General features: G+C 39.7%; 1 protein-coding gene across 4 annotated transcripts in view; it reads left to right on the forward strand.

The window, feature by feature from the left end:
• rapgef5a (Rap guanine nucleotide exchange factor (GEF) 5a) overlaps positions 1–22,201 on the forward strand; it is a 162,451-nt gene that overhangs the window by 36,773 nt on the left and 103,477 nt on the right. For 2 of the 4 annotated variants that reach the window (XM_020530166.2, XM_020530167.2), the window contains exons 6-9: positions 2,132–2,216; positions 3,626–3,674; positions 4,914–4,990; positions 13,998–14,147. In XM_020530166.2, coding sequence (XP_020385755.1) covers positions 2,132–2,216; positions 3,626–3,674; positions 4,914–4,990; positions 13,998–14,147 — 361 coding nt within the window. Of the gene's footprint in view, positions 1–2,131; positions 2,217–3,254; positions 3,311–3,625; positions 3,675–4,913; positions 4,991–13,997; positions 14,148–22,201 lie in introns of those variants that run through there. The other 2 variants (XM_048613850.1, XM_048613855.1) reach the window with 2 other exon arrangements.

Raw genomic sequence — 22,201 nt, forward strand, 5'->3', positions numbered from 1 at the left:
TCAGGATTATTGGGGACGATGGAAGATTCGGGTAAAATGTTATAAAGGAATTTAATCTGCAGGGAAATGAATGACAAACAAACATAACTATTAGGGGTAAAATGCAGTTTTTGCACTTCAGTTGTAATGACACAAACCCATGTATTTGATTTATCAATAGTTGATCAATGCATGCAATTAATTGTACATAGACTCAAAAGAGTGACCTCTCAAATAATTATAAATTACTGTATGTACTCCAGTGCTGTGTTTCTAAATAATTGGGGTTATTTTGCCTAGCTACTTCATCACTAAGCAGAGGGACCAAATGTGTCTTTAAATGTGCACACAAACCTATCTCCTACTGACACCAAGATGTATATTCATGAGGCAAATGTAGTCAAGTGACAGCCAATCCCTTTAAATAATTTTAAATCGAATAATAGTACAATGGATGGATCAATTATTTTGGATATCAAAAAAGGAACTCGCACTGGTCAACCACGACCTGCTCACTGATGCTTAATTTGTATCCTGCCAGGGCCACTCAGCTCCTGACTTCATTACAATCTAGGTCCAAACGTGAAAAATAAACAGCTGAACTGCAGAGGCGCATTAAGTGTGATTGCCCTTGACATCAAGGCAGCATCAAAACTGGAGTCAGTGGAAATCTGCAGAGTATTCTCCACACATTGCAGTCATACCAGCACAAGATGGTTGTGATTAGATCAGCCATCTCAGTCTCAGAACCTTGCTGGAGTAGTTACTCAAGGTATCATTCTAAGCCCAAGCATTCTTAGCTGCTTCACCAATGACCTTCCCTCCATCATTAGATCAACTGTTGATGTACAATAATCAATGATAACGTTGAGCACCATTTATGACAACTCAAATACTAAAGCCATTTGATCCATATACAGCAAAATACAGACAACATTCTGACTTGGGCTGATAAGTGGCAATTAACATTTATGCCACACAAGGGTCAGACATAGGCCATCTCTCATGAGAGAATCTAACAATCACCCCGAAATATTCGATGGTCTTACAATCACTGAATCCCTCAATATCAATTTCCTCAGGTTTACCCAAGAACAGAAATTGAACTGGATTAGAAATATAATTACTGTGACTGGGAGAGCAGATCTGATGCTAGGAATTCTAAAGCAAGTAGCTTGTCTCCTGACTCCCCAAAGCCTGTCCAGCATTTATAAGGCACTGTTCACTTCCGTGAAAGAATAAAGGGTGACAGGGTGTGAATGTAAAATAATTGGTAAAAGAAACAAAAGTGACATGGAGGAAAACATCTGGAAGCCACTGCTTCAGAGGGTGGTAGATGCAGGATCAATTGGAGCATTTAAAAAGGAATTTGATGGTTATCTGAAAAGTAAGAACGTGTGGGTTAGACAAAGCAGTTGAATGGCACGAATGAACTGCTCTTTCAGACAGTCCATGCAGACACAATACGCCAAATAGCCTCATTCAGTATTACAATTCTGTGACTCTGCAATTCTTGAGGCCATCTCTTGTGCCAAGGCCTTAGGTGTTGCTTTAAAAAAAAATCTTCTCCCTTTGACCATTAGCCAGTGTTTTCCTGCTGAGAATATCTTCTTCTGCCACTTAAAACCTCACTCCAGCCCGAACCAATTTCTCCCTTGAGTGTTTGGCTTTGCGTAGTGCAGCCTAACTTCCAACAATGTTAGCAGTGCATAGGAACTGAGTGCTTGTTGAGGCGTGCAGGCATTCAACAGCACATTTGATGCCAGACTGCTTTCCACCAACAACTAAATTTGGATGCGGCAGTTCTTTCGTATGTTGTGTTTATTGGAAGAACTCATTGTGCATTGTGATCCACGCTGTTAGTTTCGGGTTGTATTGAGCATTTGTCCACTTAAGCTCTAAGTGCTGCAAATGTTTGTTCATCTAAGCTGTGTGCTATTGCTAAATGTTTGGATCATAACCATCTTAAAAAGAGTAAATGAAGTCAAGTGTTTCTGAACCTCTGACCTTTAAGATGAGGAAATGAAAGTCACCAGCTGATATCCTTCTCTCTGCTCTGAGCATACAGTAAATATCTTACACTGTTCCAAACTAAATAAACATATTGAATTAAATAAAGAATTATGAATTTTCCAATGTTTTATCTTTTCAGATCAGAGCAAAGTTCAGCAGAGGAGAAAATAGCATCATGTGATGAAATCCTCCAAATACAGGCTCTTGCTCTTTTATCGACCACGGTAAAAAAATTATTTCTTATGAATTAAGAAGTTCATGTGAAACACTGCCCTTTCACTAAAAATGTAACATCAGCTGTTAGGGTTGCAGCAATTGTTGGTGAAGGTGGTCCGTGGTCATTGTGTAAAACAGATGAAAGTGAGGTGGCAGCCAGTTTACAGGCTGACTCTATTTGAAGGCAATAGAGAAGAATTGATGAAGGTTCACCCGACTTGAAACGTTAACTCTGCTTTTTTCCCACAGATGCTGCCAGACCTGCTGAGTATTGCCAGCAATTTCACTTTTTGTCGGAGAAGAGATTGGATTTGCTGGAAGGTGGCTGCAGATTGCAAAACAGCTAAAGGGCTTTGTTATGATGGCAAGAAATTTATGCCAACTACTATAAGCTTAGATTTTCAGGAACCAAACAGCTTTTCATCAGTGATACAGACATTAAAAGTAAAAATCTTGTTGGAGTGGAGGAATACAGCCTCATTAAAATATTTAATTACAGACCTTTTCCTGAGAGCAAGTTCCTCAGTCACCCTAAACACATCGAATAAACTGGGAAGTGGGTGCATTGGAGGTGTATTATAGATCTTTGGACTTTAATACTACCCTCTCCCCCTGGGTACAAACCAACTTGCAGGGGTTAAAAGACCCTGGAGGGGTCAAAGGACACTTGATCCTTGTGGGTCATCCAAACTGCAGTTTAAGTGAATATCCATTGTTCTTTGTTCAATTGATTTGGCGTTGAATTGCTCAGGCTTTGCCGTTGCTACATCACTGGAAATACATCATTGGTTTACACATTAAACAGAGTTTCCACCCCATATCTGGTGCATTTATGACAGTGCAGCCACAGAAATTCCAAGAAAGCTCAGGGCCACATCTATGATATACTGGTAATAGATAGTGAACCGTCCTTTGAAATCTATATTTGAAGTTAACGAGAGCTCACTTCTGTGGCACCTTATCACTTTGAAACACATTAAAATGTGTGTGGTGAATGACAGTTTATTTAGGGAGGAAACCTATAACTGCAATCACTTTATTAAAACCATGTTTGCCAGAGAAGAGTTTATAGTGTAGTGTCCTGACTGAACAATTGGAAGTGGTAATTTTCACAACAATAATTTAAGTTAACATTTGGCTTTGAGTGTAGCCACCACAGCTTCTGAATGGATTGGAACTTTAGTATTCAATATTTCCAATCCTAATAAATTTAACTTCTCTTTTGCTGCTGTCAGTTGTCATTTCCAGCAAAACTTTACTGAAAGTATCTTTGTGTTGTTAATATTTTTATCCATTTTTTGAAAGTTTAAGTATTCTTCGGCCTCTTTTGCTGCAGAATGCATTTGCCGAAGCACAGCAGCTTGTTAATCAGAGCAAGTGCCCACTCTCAAGTTATGTTGCTTGTTTTTGACAATAGGTGAACAAAGAGCTGGTTGCTGCTATTGCTGCAAGAGGAGAAACACCATGTGAGTACCTCAATCCCACTCACACTTACTTTGCATCAGAAGCATTGATTCAATGTAGAAGGTTATTATGTATTACTGATACCATCCTTTGAGTAAAATGGATTAACCTCATAACGGACTTTCTACCAGGTTTTATCTTTGTACAGCAAGTATCAGCTTTTGGACCAGTTACTGCTTTAAAAAATAATTCCAATTATATTGTATTGAAAAGGTCACAATTAAATATATATCTCACTGAGCTGCATTCATAATAACCAAATGGAGAGATAACAAGGGGAAAAAAATCCACAAATGTTGGAAATTGATATGGAAACATTCTTGGAAAAACATTCATTCTTCCAAATCCGACTTCTTGCACACCTCTAATTTTCTTTGCCTCTCCATTTGTGGCCATGCCTTCAGTTGCGAGTTCCTAAGTGCTGAAATTTTCTCCCTTAAACTTCTCTGCTTCTTCACCTGATCCTTCTTAAAACCTACCTTTTTTGACCAATCTTTTGTTCCCCTGGCATACAATCTTCTTATGTGCTCAGTATCAACTTTTCTTTGATAACATTCCTATGAGTATCTTGAGATGTTTTACTATATAAAAAGATGTAAAAATGTGACCTGTTATAATAATGCACAGTGTGTCTTTCAGCATCAAAAAGCAGGAAAAAAATGAATTAAAAATTGAGGTGTAGGCAGCATCTTTTTTGTATCAATGAGATTCTTGATAAACAAGAATTAAACTCTGGTAATAAAATCAGAAAACGCAGGGAGTGCTCAGTAAACCTGGCAGTTTCAATGGAGGGAGAAATCGTGTCACCATTCAAGGTCAATGACCTTTCATCGAAACCGTTGGACATATATCACTGTTCCTTTATTGATACTATCCTGGAAACCCCTACCTCATAGCCCTGTGGTATGCTACTCTCATTGCAATCACGGACTGCAGTCATTCTAAAAGAAGAGCCACTACCACTTTCTCAAGAATAGCTCAGGTTGGTAACTAAATGATGGTCTTGCCAGTGATACCAAAAATAGTATTGGGTGGAAAGAATATCCATGTTTTCTGAAAGCCGATGTGCAATAATATGAGACCTCTCCAGCAGGCAGAATGCATAATTTACATTGTGGAAAGTAATCAGAAAAGCTTGGCAAAGTGGTTCACAAATATTTCCTGCACTTTTCCTAATGATAAAATACCTTGTGATACAATTCTTACTTGGACAATAATACATTTATGGATTTTTTTTCCAGCGTGTGGAGAAGAGAACAGAAATGACATCAAGCCAGTTGAATTGAAAGGCTCTGTGAATAATATCAAGCAAAATAAGGTATATTTACTGCATAGTAATGAGATGCTTGATCTTTATCAACGGATAATAATAAATGCAACATGCACCAGCATATGCTGCTACCTTGAACAGTGACATAGACCTAATTTTTCTTTATATTGAATGTTGTGGGAGCCTGCAGTTCTTTGAAATTTTAAAGGTGGAGTCCCTACCTTTATGAAAACTCTTTTTAATTTTTTCTTTCATCTTGGGGAGAAGAAAAGCCAGAAGCTATATCTGTCATTTTTGTTAAGATCCATAATATCTGATATGTAAACACCAGGTAGTTTTATTCTCCCGTTCAGAATGATAATGAATAATGTTTACAGGTGCTACAATTTTTCCGGTCTACACTAAGGCACTTTTTTAGCATAAGTGTCACCAGTCTCTCCTGTCAAGCAACTGAGCGGCAGTGTCTCTTGTCCATGAAATAATAGGAACAGGATGAAGTGGATACCAGAGTTGGGCATGTATCCCATGTTTTTTTTTTATTTCTGGGTATTGAAAGCCAGATGTGTGAAAACATTTTATGGAAAGAGGGAAATTGCCAAATGCAACTTTATTTTGCAACAGGTAATGTACAATTGATCACAGAAGCATTTAAAGCCATAAGATACAAGTCATTTAATGTAGTAGCAAATAGAAGCACTGTTGCTAATGATCAGGTAAATGTGCCCTTCTGAACATCATCATCAAGCTTAAGGAGAGACCCCACATTATATCTAACTCTAATCAGTCTTTCTCTTGCAGACACTGGCGACTTCTGTTTTGCAGAATATGAAGTCAAATGATTTGAGTTCTAACCCTGCCAAAGCTCTTTTAGCCCAGGGTGGAAAGTTGACCAATTATTTGGCCAAACAGCCTAGTGTGATCTTCTGACAGGAATGAAGATATTCTGACAATGCAAGCTGGGTTGCCTTATAGTGCTGTTATAATTGGTGGTATCATGACAGAAAGAGAAAGGAATTGCCTTCTCTCTCATCCCAGCTGCTGTGAAAGTAAGTCTCCTCCTCCTCAAAGGGATCTTAGATTATTTTGCTGCATTTAGGTGGTGATTAGGAAAAATGAATGACTCCATTGCTTTCTAATTTGAGGTCCAGAAGAGGGACCATGGGGACTTTGGCAGCAGACTAACAATTTTAAAAGGGACAAGGTCTTTATCTCTTCCTTGTGAACCTTGGATATATTGTAAATTAATTCCGATGGCTAGCTTCTCTTCCTTTTGATGTTGTAGTTAGGATCATGCAATGTATTATCCTCCACAATTAGCTCCCTTTCAAGAGGCCCATTCTGCATAATGAATGAACCCCTGATTAAACTTAGATGGCTTACCATTTTTTGGGAGATGCCATGAGCTTTGCTTTAGCCTTTTTTTCTCCAGCACGTTTTAAAATAATGCTGGACTTTGCAAATTACTTGGTAAAATTGTGAAATAAACTTGTATCAAAAACATATTGGGCCTTAATTTCCTTTAACTATCTTTCATTACATTGCAAGGAGTGCAGGTTACTCTATCCAAGCAATTGTAAATTATACCAAAATTCATTTCCAGGCTAAATATTCACGGGATGTGGATGTTGTTGGCTAGGCCAACATTTGTTGCCCATCCCTAATTGCTCCTTCTCAGGTGATGTCCATATCCTGTGAATGAAATTTTAAAAACGAGTTTGAGTTTCTGCATGGACCTCTTTTGTTTTCTTGTCCTTTGGCATATCTTGAATGGAAGAGTAGCAAAATGTCTGGAAATATGACACAAGGATTGAAGTTACGATGCACAAGTGGGAATTTGTGAAGACATTCACTCCCACGATGTCCCAATTAAACTGATCATCATAACCTCACTGTGCCCATGGTCCCCACAAAGGGGATCTTGCTAAACGTTCTCCAGTGGAGAAGGCTTTAACAGGCTCTCGGCCTGTTTCAAATTGAACCTGTGTAGGTGCTGCCCCCCTCTCTTCAACGTTTAGCAAGATCTTCACCAAAGAGAAGAGACTCTGCAAAGGGAGTTCAGGCAGTTAGGTGGGAAGTTGAACAGCAGAGCTTCTAGTGTTGTAATCTCGGGATTACTTCCTGTGCCACATGATGGTGAAATTAGGGATAGGAAGTTAGCACAATTAAATGCGTGGCTAAAGAGCTGGTGTAGGAGAGACGGCTTCAGGTATGTGGATCATTGGCGTGTTTTCCAGGGCAAACACTCATGTGGTGATGGTGGCAGGGAGCCAGATCAGTAGGTCAGCAAGTAAAATGACAAAGGAGGTACCTGAGACTAAGATCAGTAAGACTAAAAGGAAGAACATACAGCGAGAAGTTACTGAACACAGCAGCACTGGTGGTCTGAGATGTATTTGTTTTAATTTGAAGAATATCTCAGATAAGGCAGATGAAATTAGAGCTTGGCTTAATACATGTAACTCTGAAGTTGTAGCTATTACAGAGATGTAGTTGAGAGAGGGACAAAACTGGCAGCTAAATGTAATGGGATTTAGATGTTTCAGGTGAAATAGATAGGGATCAGTACTAGGCCCCCTGCTGTTTGTAACGTATGTAAACGGAGAATATTGAATGGCCTGATTAGTAAGCTTGAAGATGACACAAAGATTGAGGGAGCTGCAGACAATGAGGAAGATTGCCGGAGAATACCGCAGGATTCAGCAGGCTATAGATACTTTGGAGACTTGGGCGGAGAAATGGCAGATGGAGTTTAATCCAGACAAATGTGAAGTGATACATTTTGGAAGGTCTAATGCATAAGGGGAGTATACAGTAAATGGCAGAACCCTTGGTAGCATTAACATACAAAGGGATCCAGACATACAAAGTCCACGGTTCCCTGAAAGTGGCAACATAAGTGGTTAAGATGGTCAAGAAGACATAAAGCATGTTTGCCTTCATTGATTGGGGCAGAGAGTACAAAAGAAATTGGCAAATCATGTTGCAGCTGTACAGAGCTTTTAATTAGGCCACATTTGGACATTGTGTGCAGTTCTGGTCACCACACTGCCAAAGGATGTGGAGGCTTTGGAGAGGGTACAGAAACATTTCACCAGGATGTTGTCTCGCTTAGAGGGTATTAGCTATGAGGAGAGATTGGACAGACTTGGTTTGTTTTCACTTGAATGTCGAAGGATGAGGATGACCTAATAGAATTTTGTAAAATGGAGTCTTTCTCCCAATGTAGAAATGTCAATTACTTACAAGTATAAGGAAAAAGGGGTAAGTTTTTTTTTACACAGAGGGTGGTAAGGGCCTGAAATGCACTGCCAGAGGAGACGGATTCAACAGCAACATTTAAGAGGTATCTTACAGATATAAGAAAAGGCGGGGAGTAGAGGAATATGAATTGCATAGGGAGGATTAAAACAATACAAATTACTTGCTCCTCCCAGTTCTGTAGGCAGTTTTCATTAAATTTCATTTAAATAAGTACGTGTGGTTGTCTGAATACAGCAGCTGTGGATCAATCCTGGTCGGTAACTATACAGTTTCTCTGTTTCTGTGAGAGAATTAAAAATAGGCAGTAGGCAGCCTATTTACATACTGAAGGGCTGAAATGCATGGATTTTGGAGCAAGTGATAGTAGTTGAAAACTACTACTAATAGGGAAATTGACAATGTGCGAGGAAGGTGGCTGCAAGCTGCCAATTTCTGCATGGAACTGTAGCAAGCAACCCCTTCAGGAGAGGCAGGTTATAAATATGTGGTAATTTCAAACTTGAATATTTCATCTTAATTGCAGGGTTATTAATGCAGCTTTTGCTATTAAGCTTTGGACTCACTTGTTTCCTGGGCTTCCTGGATCATGCCAGTGAAACCAGGGCAAAAATACATTAGCAGCAAATAAACAGTGTAATGGCCAGAGGGCATGAAGTAAGATAATTTTGTGTTGGTTAATATATATTCTCTCTTGATTCTCAGGTTTAAATCCTTCTTTTAAAAAAAAAAGACAAATGGTCAACACTGCCAGACTCTTAAAATTGCTGCTATAATCCCATGATTGGAATTAGCCTGGAAGCTCCAGAATTTTCCCACTAGTCCATTATCACCGCCTCTTAACTCCAAGATAGTAATGAATGGCATTTCACTGCATCACTGTGGCATCAAAATAACTAATTTCTCTAATGGAAACAAATACTGCAGATGCTGGAAATCTGAAAGAAACAAAATGCTGGAGAAACTCAGTAGGTCTGGCAGCATCTGTGGAGAGTGAAACATTTCGAGTACAGTTCTTCTTCAGAACTGCTATCTGTCTCATTTTCTCTCTTTCTGAGAAGAATGGCTGGAAACCGAATTATCAAACTTGAGAAGGGAAAAGGAATAATCATTTAAATGCAGCCCCTTTCCCCTTTTGTCTATGGCAGTGGGCTGAAGATATAACAGGAAAAAATGTCACCAAGAATTGAAACCCCACAGGTGATATATTGCCTGTGTGTGTAAAAGACATTGTTTAATTTTTTTTACTGAGGAAACTGACAGATCAAAGGTTATGTCTTCTGATTTCCACATTGTAGTTCTATCAGATCAGTCTGGGTGCCACTTGCACTGTTTTACTTTGGACTTCAGATGAGGACCAAGATGATCAATATCAGCACAAAAGCAACAACAGCATGCTCCTCACCAACCAGCAGGTCAAAAAAGATAGGGTTTCAGCAATGAGGTTCAGCGTGCAAGAGGCCACACCCTCAACCTATGGTGTAACAAGTAAAGGATGAGCTTCCTTTCTTTGTTGGAATTCTGGTGCCTCATGACACTCGGGGTCTTGTTCTGGTTTTGTTTCTTGCAGTCTGCTGGAACAAGACTTGCTTCTAAATGTTGGACATACTTTACCAGTGGCTCTCAACCTCGGCTTCTTTGTCATCAGCTCCTGTCATGGCTTTGTGCAGACATTTGCAGAATCTCACAGTTGGTAGGCAAGCAATATGTTAGACAGCTAACTAATGGCTTGTTTGCCAGAGTGGGCAATTATGGCAATTTTGTTACTGATGATGCCTGTCAGAATGATTGATTGTTACTGAGATTTGTCACTCTGATTGCTTTTCAAGGTGCACAACATTGTTGAATGCACACTTGTGGCAATTATGGCACTTCCATGATCTGCAAGGGGATTTTTGTAAACTACGAGGAGAGCCATTTCAAAAGGTATAGCTGGTGTAGTCACTAACAGATGTGTGCAAGATCCCTAGGCAATTACTAAGATGTGTCTATCTTGCCCTTCTGAACTGTCCTTGATTACTTGGCACCTTGAAACAGGCTTGATGGCTATCTGTTGGGTCACCCAGAAGTTCCCACTTACAGAGACGGTTGATGACACCCAAGAGAAACTCAGCCAATGAGTCTGAAGAGCACAACGATGATAGATATAATGCAACCAGTTACCAGTGAACAAGTCTTCAGCATGCTGAAAATGCAGGGTCTTCTCATGGGTCAAAACAGAACATCCAGGGAGGCATCCCTGAAACAAACTGCACCATTCACTCTGTCAGTTTGTTCTGCTCTGCTCCCGACTCCAAAACGCATGAAGTTTTCATACTTGGAATAGCCTCTAAACTTTGTAAAGTCTAACTTTAAGTCCTGGGGGCCATCATCATGCCTGCTCAACCAACTTGCTTGGGTTTTCGACTCAACTGAATGGGACAAAATGTTCTGGTAAATATTAGCCTGAGCTCAAGTGTTAGAATGCTGTGAAGGTCACAATTAAAGAACTATCCCTTTGTGCAGGACATTGGTCCCCAGAATTGTCCTTCATGGCTTCTGAGAAAGAGGTAGGACAAAATCGAATTTCTGCTCCATACTTAAAGTTGATTCCATATATCCTTATCAGTCAGAAAAGATGGGATTTGCAACATGATTCTGTTTCCTAGAATGTGTTCCTGTTATTTGTAAAGAAGTTGATGTGTACAGAGTTAGCATAGAAACATTCCTTCCCACAGTCCTCTACCAAAGCAATCAGAATGGCAGATGTGAAGAGGAAACGTCATGACCACCACGACTTTGTGAATTGAGCTGCAGCCAGTCCTCTAGTTTAAATGTGACTGTTCAATTCTATTAATCACCTACTTTCATATCCCTAATAATATATGAATTGTGATTTGGAATGATCCATTTAAAGGATTAGTTAGGATTTTGCCTCCAATTGTGAATGTTACTGCTCATTTTATTTACCGTGCTCAAGTGGGTTCTTATGTAAACAATTGATGTTCATTATTCAATCCTTTCTGTCTCATGATCAGCCTAATAACGACAGAGCTCAATGAATCGGGTTGTGCTTGCAGCTAAAATGTCTCCTTGAATTTAATGCATTGGAGATTTTTCAGTTTTATTTATGTCATGTATTCTTTTCCTCCCTTCCTTTGCTATTTGCCATATCTTGGCAAAGATCAGGCAGGCGAGATATTGATAGTACTGCTCATTAAAATACATGACATTCATTCAGAGCTGTCTGTTGATTCTCCCTTTGTCCTTCTCGGATAGCAGTCGGTCGTCATTTGGGTTTTGACTTACTGCATTTTTAACTGACAGCTGAGATCTGCTGATTAACTGTGAGAGGTAGCTCCTAAGAATATCTAAAATATTCTTTCTTCCACTATCTGATTCTGAAGTAAATGGAAATGTTGAAAAACTAATGTCATGACCATGAACCCCAAAATACTGACAGTTTTAACTTGTAATTCCAATATCTTTATGTATTTTTCTTTAAAGAATACACAAGGACAAGGGTTTAAAAAAAAAATTTCGACTCAACTGAATGGGACAAACTGTTCTTGTAAATATTAGCCTGGGCTCAAGTGTTAGAATGCTGTGAAGGTCACAGTCAAAGAACTATCCCTTCGTCACCCCTGTGTTGCAGGTAAAGGCCCTCCTGAACTCTGATTGCTAGAAATCAGCTAGCTAGTACACAGGCAAAAAGGAAACAGGATAACAAAGGAGTGTGTCTCACTCAGAATTCTGGATTTCAATCACTGTTGAAAGGAATCAGATCTACAGAATCTCAACCAATCTGCAAAATGAAGGATCATGAAACCGACTGTTCGACTATAAACTTCAAGGCTCCCGGTAACCTCCACTGCAATGGCTACAACATTCAACTAACTGTTAATTTCTGAAGAAGGGTCCCAACTCAAAACGTCAGCTTTCCTGCTCCTCTGATGCTGCCTAGCCTGCTGTGTTCCTCCAGCTCCACACTGTGTTATTTCTGTTAATTCCAGAAAGCCTGATTAAATAGGCTCCTTTTAAAACATCAGTTCATTTGGATCTGGGAGAAAGGCATTCCTACAGGAAGGGATCCTTTCCAATTTAATCTTGTTGCAATCAACCAAAGCAGTGGTGAATAAAGAAGGAAACAAGTTCACCATTTTTCATCTGGGAGCTTAACAGTTTGGGGTTTCACATCTGGAAGTGTAATAAATTAAGGAACTTTGTATGTGGTCTGGTTAAAAACACAATGGTTGCAACTTCCACAGGGATTTGTCTGATCTTCTACAGAAGTTATAGTAGGAGAACACTGGAGAAATTCTACCCTTAAATATTGTAATTAAATTAATGAATTGGGGTGTTTGGGAGTATGAAATTAATGAAACATAACTCTCAAACACTTAATGATCTGGTTAGTTTAGTCACAAATTGAAATATTAATTCACTTCTGAGGTAAAACTGATGGATTTTTTTGGGAAGGTTTGGTTGTGAGGTAGAGATGGCAAGGTCCAGATTAATGGTAGAGCTCATAAATACCACAGTACTACCCTGCTTAACAATGTGATGAATACTAGCAGAACTGGAGTTCCCAACTTAACTGCACAGAGGCCAGTACCTCATCACCAAGTCACCCTTTGTTTGCATGTGCACAATATGAATCTCCTGTTTATAGCTGTCAGCCAGGGCTCTCTGATCGGCCCAGGTAAACAGCCCCAATCAGGGATCTCATGGTCAATGAGATCCACCTAGCCCTTGTTTCAATCACTACACCAACACTTCTAAGCTTTGCAAATGACAGATGAAGGAGAGACAATGTGATGCACCAGAAAATACTTAACATTTATGTCCATATTACACCTGGACGCCTGAAATGTCTGGATAGCACCATTCCTTTTGAACCCCAGACCTCTGAGTCCTGAAGATCTTTGCCTGGGTCTGACCTCTGAATCATCTCTGCTTTCTATTGGCAGAATCCATCATCACCTGCGATGCTTGAGACATCTGTTCGATTTTAACTCTCAAGCTTATCACCCTGAACTCTGTGACCTTATCCTACTGTCTCGATACAATGAAGGCTGTGCTGCAAAATGGGTGATGGTGCAGGCCCCTGTCTGCTATGGTGGGCTGTGGTGAGGTGATGTGAGCGATCATTACAATGTTTTCAAAATCCTATCATGTTTCAGGGTCTTACTTTCACATTGTCTTCTGATGACTTTTGTGAATCAGTCTCCGAGCTGTGACACTGCTATTTCAAATGTAGGACTCGATGAATGCCAAGAAATGACTTTGATGATAACTGACTCCCATGGATACTGTTACTTTCCTTCAAATAGCAGAGTTAGAAGCAAAAAAATGAATTGCGTAAGAGTAAATATTTCACAGACCACTTGCCTGGACAAATGGCATACTTTTACAGCAATTAATTACTTTGAAAACATTTAGTTCATTTCCCTCTCATTAAATGCTACTTGATCAACTTTTCCCAGGAGTTTTGAGTGATGTAGTGTCCTTGTATAATTTACAGGAAAAGGATCCAACAACAAAAATAAGCCAAATAAGCATGGCATCAGACTACACTGTTAGGTTGTAAATTTATCTCCTGGGCAAGATTTGATTGACAATGTTTCTGTTTTAAAAAATTACTATCTGAGTGACAGTACTACGAATATTCAGAGATGACCAAAATGCTCTGAATAGATAGTGTTGACATATTTTCTGGTGATCTAAAGCTGCATTCCTGACAGTGTAACTGAGCTCAGGCTACATGCCTTGGGATTGTGGGTTAAGATATCTGTTTGCTCTTCCCTTGCCGATCCAGGATGGAGTAGTATGCGGGTTAAGAGAGGAAGATGATTTTGATGGCATTGGCTTAGTCCAGAAACACTCAGCTGCAGCACATATCATTCTAACTGAAGATAATTGTCATATTCAGCCAATAATCCAAGAGAATGTCAGCCGGATTTCAAAGGTGAGCCCTTATTAAATTTTCAATTTTAGAGCTGCATATGGCATGGACATTATCCATGTTCAGCTTGTTAACTGAAACACTGTACAGTTTTGTTGGGTTATATTGGGCTTTACTGCAGTCTCTGTTTCACTGGGAAATTCTTTATGTGTCATTGCAGTCTGTATTAGAGAGACAATATCCCTTTTTGTTTTTACTCTCAGACAGCAACTGAAAATCACTAAACATTAAATGCAGTTTTCGAGTCTTTTTTTTCCCAAAACACTTACCCTTTTGTGAGGAGACTTTGAGTCCAGAGGGAACAGGCCTGCTGAAGTTCTGCTGCCCAGATACAGAGTTGTCTCCTTGGCTTGTCCTGCTGCTTGCTTTGGGATCACAGACGGAGAGAAGTCAAGGGGCAGGACATATCTGGAGTGTCCTCAGAAGGCACTAGGCTACCCAAATCTTCCAAATCAACAGATAAAACCACAGAGTAGGCTCTGCCCACCTCAAATGCGGAAATCAGACCCGCACCTAGACATAGTGGGAGGGAGAAGAAGTAAACAAACTGAGGGCACATAGAGGACACAGGTGAAGCATCCTTGTAAATAAGTATTTACTTTTGTTTATACATTTTCACTTCTACTATTGTAATCTGTGCTGCACTGAAGATGCAATCGCCAATTATTGCTCATCTCTTACATTTCTCACCTTATTTAGTCATTCCTGACTCTTCGAGAACAGAAAACATCAGTTATCAGAACCGTTCTGATGATGTCTGAAGCCAGAGCATTGCATTTCAATGTGGACTGCACTGAAGCTAAATTCTATGTCTACAGAATGTGCTGGGGCACATGCCTCACTTAATACCGTTTTATTGGTTCTAGTATGAAATCAATAATAATTCCATACATCTCTGTCAGAAAAGATTCACAGAATCACCGCATTGCTACAGAGCAGAACATGGCCATTTGGTCCATCATGTCTGCACCTGGCTCTCTGAGCATTTATTTTAGTGCCAAACTCCTGATTTTCCCCCTGAATGTTGTATGATTTTCTAAATAGAAGCTAGCTCTTTTGAATATTTCAAATGAACCATTCACCACAACAACATCAGGCAGTGCATTCTATACCCCAACTACTTTCTGTATGAAAATGTTTTTCCCTACTTTTTGATTATTCTTTGGTGAAACACTTTAAAATTGTGCCCTTTGGTTCTTGCTTCATTTATGAGCGAGAATAATTTTCAACTATCACTCTGTCCAGACCTTTATATGATTTTGAAAACTTCTATCAAATCTTTCCTCTGCCTTCTCCTCTCTAAGGAAAACAGTCCCAACTTCTCCAATCTACCTCAAAACTGAAGTGGAACCATTCTTGCAATATCTTATGCGGTCTCTTCAATGCATTCATATATACCCCCTTTATCGTGGAGCTCACAACAGTATATAGTATTGCATGCTGATGTCTAACCAGTGTTCCATAAGTTTTTATATTTTAGTTATGAAGCCTAGAATACTGTATGTTTTATTAACAGCTATCTTTATCCGATCTGCCATCTTTAAATACCTGTGTACATATACACCCAGGTCTCTCTGTTCCTGTACAAACATTAGAAAATATCCTTTGTACTGTCCACCTATGTTCATTGTGCTAATGTCATAACTCTCAGCATTGAATTTCATCTGTGATGTTAATAGGCTGAGTTGGGTTTTAATGAGATGCACATCAGTTAGTTGCCACTTGAGGGCAAGATTCTGAACTCGCTATTTAAGGTTTGAGGGGAAAATTGAGCAAGTTTGTTTTGAAGTTGAGAATTTTTTTTTGTATTCACCCTAATTAGTTACCTTGTTCACTGTTATTGTTGCCACATTAGGAAGGGGATAAAAATCCACCCACAATCCCAAAACATAACAACCTTTTAAACCACACAATTGTACCACTATATGTTACATGCAGTGTTGAGTTCCATATATGTTACCACATTACTTGGCACAATGAAAGAAAATTCACAAACACCTAGACTGTATGAGGGAGGTGGTGTCGTAGTGGTATTATTGCTGGACTAATAATCCACAGACCTAGATAATGTTTGAGGATCCTGGGTTTGAATCACATCCCAGCAGTTGACTGAATTTGAAGTTAATGAAAAAACCTCGAATTAAAAGTCTCATGATATCCATGAAATCATTGTTAGTTGTCAGAAAACCTGTCCAATTCATTAATGTCTTTTTAGAGGAGGAAATCTGCATCCTCACCCAGTCTGGCTCACATGTGGCTCCAGATCCACAGTGGTTGACTCTGTACTGCCCTCTGAAATGGCCTAACAAGCCATTCAATTGTATTGAATGTTAGTTTAAAAAAAAAATCAGATGAACTACTTGGCATTGACTAAGGCACTGAAAACAAGAACGGCAAAAACAGCCCTGTTGATCTTGCCGTCCTTATTGGAGGGCCTGTGTCAAAATTGGCAGTGCAGTCTCACAGAATTGTAAAGCAACAGACTGTGACAGTCTTACTCATGTCCCAGACACTACCATCACCATTCCTGGGTATGTCCTATCCCACCAGAAGCAGAGGTGGCAGCACAGTGGTATACAGTTGGGAGGGAGCTCCCCTGGGAATTCTCAACATTGGCTCATCAAGCCTCATGCTGGCTCTCCTAAATAACTTAACATATGAGGAATGTTTGAGGACTCTGGGACTATTCTCATTGTAGTTTAGAAGGATGACGGGGGATCTAATTGACAGTTACAGAATACTGAATGGCCTGGACAGAGTGGATGTTGGGAAGATGCTTCCATTGGTAGGAAAGACTAGGACCCGAGGGTACAGCCTTAAAATAAAGGGAAGACCCTTTAGAACAGCGATAAGGAGAAACTTCATCAGCCAGAGAGTGGTGAATCTATGTACATTTAAGACTGAGATAGCTAGGTTCTTGATTATCAAGGGGATCAAGGGTTACGGGGAGAAAGTGGGAGAATGGGGTTGAGGAACTTATCAGTCATGATTGAATGGCAGAGCAGACTCGATGAGTTGAATGGCCTAATTTCTGCTCCTATGTCTTATGGCCTTATTAATTAACCTGGATTTGGCCCTTTGGCTAATAAATTTATCCCAAATTATTATTTCTAGCAGTTCCCTTGTCACTGAAGTTATAATGATTGGCATGTAGTTGGCAGACTTATTTTTATGGCTTTATTTTCAACAAGGATGTAAATTTTGCAGTTGTCCATTCCTCTCTGGCCCCACCCACAGTCTAAGGAAGGTTGAAAAATTATTGCCAGCACCTCTGCAATTTCTATTTTCATTTCCCTCAGTATCCTTAATGTATCTAATCTGGTCCCTATGCCTTTTTTAAGTACAGTGTACCTATACAGTAACTCTTCATTATCATCTGTAATTATCTAGTGAGTAAATTAATTCCTGTTTCTCCATGGCTGACACAGTATCTTCTTCCTTGGTGAAGACAGATGAACAGTATTCACTTTGACACCCTGCTCTCAAGAAAAGACAGGAAAGCAAACACGAACCAGAAGACTTAAAAAGAATACCTGCTGATTGCTAATAACAAAAATCCCATAAACCTCATGGCAACACTCAACACAGATGAATACTTCAGAGAATGACACAAAAGGTCAAAGTTGAGTCAGTGAGCTAACAAATCATCAGTGATGGTGTGAATTAAAGCAAAAACTCTCTTTTGAAAAGCAGAAAGATTAAACAGTGTAGTAATTTAGGCTGAAATGGCAGTAATTTAAAAGCCGTGTTACAGCTTTTATCATGTGTCGCTGCATGCAAATACTTCATGAGGCAATGCTGTAAAATTAGCACTAAGAGGTCATTAGAAAAAGCTTGTGCATTCCAGCAGCAGAGATCCTGCAAAATCATTAGCCAAGCACACTTAAAGTATTGGGCAATTGAAGAGTTACATGACTCTGATCTAACAAAAAGTTTTCAGGAGACAAGAAGAATGCAGTATGAGTCATAGAGAGGCTTTGAAACACAGGAAAATCTCCATCACAACTAGGGTTTGCCTGTCATTCTCCCCGTATGGCCTCCCCATTCTCCCATCCCATCCACTTCTACGTAAATACCATTGTGCCAGCATTAGGCCCTTAAGTGGCCATTGATTGTGCACTAAAGGGTCTCGATTGGCAGTGGTGGTAGCAAGGCCTACCCCGGACCTTTGTGCCAGGGACTTAATCAGAATGTATAAGGGAAGGTAGCAAGGTCTCCACTAGCCACCTTCCTGCTCAAGAAAATACCTCCCACCACCAAACTTGCCATGGGGTGGGGAAGGTGGACAAGACTTCACCCATTGGGCTGAATGGCTGCTGCTGTACTGTAATCATTCCATGATTCTGTTACATAGGAAAGAAAATGGATCTTTTTTGTAGAAAGGTTAGTTTCTTTTTTGATTTAAGATACTTTCATTCTCTGTATCAAAAATTGTGAAGTGAAAATGAGGGCCGACTTATTCACTGCCTCATAAGCTGATAATGCAAATCTTGTTCTCCTTGAGAGGATTGAAAAAGGCAACATTTTATTAAGAGACTTTAGTGGCAATTATTCATCAGAAATGCTTGAACTGAACAGCTGATTGCTCCCAGAAAATAATCAGTTTTTCGAATAAAGATGAAAATCGTGATTTTTTTATCTCACTGATCTGAACAGTTTAATCTGGGTGATCATGATTACATGCTGAGCCAACATGAAATTCCAGTTACAGAGGTAGTCTTTGCCTGGAGAGTTGTAGTCTGTTGAGTGTAGACCCCAGTCTCAGGGAGGCTCAGTTGTCTGGTTTGCCACCAGGTCTTTGGCAAAACTGGTGTCAGCCCTGAGGTCATGTTGTTTTCCTTTCTGTCAAAAGCTGCGTCCAGTATGTTTTGATTTGCATATTCGATAAGCTGTTCAGATCTTCATGGAAAAGAAGATCTAAGATGACTTCAATGCAGTCAAACTGTGTTTTTGCCTTTGCCACACACCAGGAAGCACAATATTAGACTGTACCGTCAGCCATTGTACAGAAGCTGATTTTAATGTTACCAATGATTATACACATCGATATGTTGAGAACAATGGCCAGCTATTTTGTGTAATTGCTCCTGCCCGGACATGGGAGCAGTATTCTGTGGCAGGGGCCATAAAGTAAGGCTGGCAGTACAAATAGTGTGTGCCCTCAATCCTGGCTTATGCTGGCTGCTGGATAATGTTTTTCCCGGTCTTGGTCTTTTCTATAACTGTTTCAGGCCTCTGTGGGACTTGAGCCTATAGTGAAGGGTGACTCCAAAGTGCATGGAGCATAGTTTGTTCTTGATCAGTTTGTTACTGGGGTTTGCTCTTAGTTGATGTGTATAAACTTTCACTTGATCTACCCTGTTTTAACTAATGTCTTCACTTCAACATATGCAGCTCAACTATTACAAATTACATAATATAGGAAAAATACTTCACATTTGCTGTTTACATGAGAAAGTTACGTGGTTTAAAAAAAAAGTGCAACCAGCTATCAGGAATTACCAAAATTTATCTATACTTATAAAGATGCTTATGGCGGCAGACATGTTGAGACCAAAATCTATCTGGGTACAGTGTGTTTGAGTGGAAGAAGTGATTATTTATACTGGTTAATCTGAAATGGGCCAAGTCAATCAAAATGGGTCTTGCCCTCAACTGCAGGATAAACAGAATTATAATGCGCAAAGCATTCACTCCTACACTTAAATCATGTTTTTAAGTGCAAACTACTAACACCTCATTACATTCAGTAACAATGAAAACATTGATGCACAAGCACAAAAATATAATAAATAGTCTGTCTGACATCAGTCATTGATGACTTTCAGGGGAAAGCACGCACATCTTGAGCATATCCTACAATTATGAAAACCACATGAAAAAACCAACTCGTGGGCCAATGTTGTACAGGCTGCAGAAGGGTTTGTGTACCTGTGTTTATAAGGAAGTGGAGGAGGTGCTGTTCGGGCTGTTTTGAATCTGACTCACTTTTGTTTGGCATTAAAATGATGTGCACTTGTTTTACTGGTGCCTAAACGATGTGGAGTCTCACATTTATAGAGACAGTAAAGGAGAAAATGCTAACCTCCTATCAACTTAACCCTATAAATGGAAACTGATTAGTCTCCAAAACATGGTGCTAAGGTAAACATATTTCTGGCTGAATCATATGAATTTAGTAAACCATATCGACTTTCATGTGTGCATATATATGACATACAATTATCTGAGTATCAATGAAGACAAACACAGGGCCTTTAACAGAGATGAGATGTAACTGTAAAAGAGTTGGGTTAAATTTATTAGAAATATTCTTCCCTTCTTCACAAAAGCCCTTTGGAGCAACGTCAAAATAAATCCATTGTCCTCGATAAGCTTGCCTGAATGATTATTTTTCATTTGTGCACATCTTAGAAATTTACAGCACAGAAGGAGTCCATTCGGCCCATTGTTGACCACACTAACTGACAAGAAGCCATCCAGCCTAATCCCACATTCTGGCTCTTCTGATCCATAGCCTTCCAAGTTATAGCACTTTTCCAATTGTTCAGATGGTTGTACATCTTATATTCTTTCAGACAATGAATTCCAGGTGCCTGCCACCCTATGGCTGAAAGATTTTTTTTCCTTCAGAGCCTCCTTCATTTTACCCTAAATCTATATCACCTGGTACAGAGCGGTCAATTGAAATAGGCAAAGCTGCATATATAAAAACCGAAAGAACTGAAGGGTCACTGGACCTGAAATGTTAACTCTGTTTTTTCCTTCACAGATGCTGCCAGACCTGCTGAGCTTCTCCAGCAATTTTGTTTTTGTTGAAAGCTGCATATATATTTGTACATTTCAAGTAGATTTCCCTTCAGCCTCTTCTGTCCAAACAGCCTATCAAACATTTTCTCATTACTAAAAATCTCTAGTCTCTTCTGTACCCTCTCTAGAGCAAGCATATCTTTCCTACAGTGCAATGACCAGAACTGCATGCAGCATTCAATGTTTAGTGCAGCTTTGAGAAATAAACAGTGCATTTATATCAAAGTTTTTGTGATCACCAGATATGTAAAACTTCTTTAGCCAATTAATTACTGTTTGGAGCTTAATCTCTGCTGGAATGCATGAAGTACCACTGCCTACATGCACACAACAAGCTGCAACAAACAGCAATATTATAATGACTTGAAATCTATTCTTTGTGATATATATTGGCCAATGGGAGAACTCTCTGCTCTTCTTCAGAATAATGCCACAGAATTTACCTTACAGCCACCCGAGCAGGCAAATGGGGCCTCAGTTATATCTTATCTGAGGTGCAGTGTTCCTTTGTTAAAATGTCAGTCCTGACTATTATGATCAAGCAATGAAGTTTGACTTGAACTTAAAATTTTGCAATTCTGAGGGGAGAGAGCTTCCAATTAAGCCACGGTTGACCTAACTGCCCAGTTCTTACATTCTAGACATGGTTTCCAATATGCTGCCTTGACCACCTTTTTTTGCATCCTGCCTCTGAGCCAATTTGAGTCTAACTTGCCACATCTTTGGACCCAATGAGCTTTTACCTTTGTGAACAGTCTGCCTCGTGGGACCATATCAAACACCTTGCTAAAAATGCTACAAGTTTACTGCTCTTTGTTGACCCTTCTTGTCATCACTTCATAAAGGTCATTCAGGTTTTGTAGATTTGGCTTCACCTTCACAAATTGGCAGGCTGTTCAACCAAGCCAGCAAAGTCAAGGAGGCCAATCTTGTCCTCAGTGAACATATGTAGAGGGGCACATTTCTGTATCAGTCAATGGAATGGGAAGTCATAATCCAGAGCCCTGAGACCAAATGTAGCAATAATACCACAGCATTGGTGGATGTTGGCCCAGAACAGGGACTGAACCAGTGACTTTCCAAATCAGGTTCATTCATTTCCACACAGGGCAAAGCAGTTATAAACATAGCCATCAGAATATTCATGGAATGCCAAATACAACAGGATAATAAGAAGAGAGATAACAAGGTGTAGAGCTCGATGAACACAGCATGCCAAGCAGCATCAGAGGAGCAGGAAAGCTGAC

The sequence above is a fragment of the Rhincodon typus genome, chromosome 2 (genome assembly GCF_021869965.1).
Source record: "Rhincodon typus isolate 14 chromosome 2, sRhiTyp1.1, whole genome shotgun sequence".
In the NCBI taxonomy this organism is placed as follows: domain Eukaryota; kingdom Metazoa; phylum Chordata; class Chondrichthyes; order Orectolobiformes; family Rhincodontidae; genus Rhincodon; species Rhincodon typus.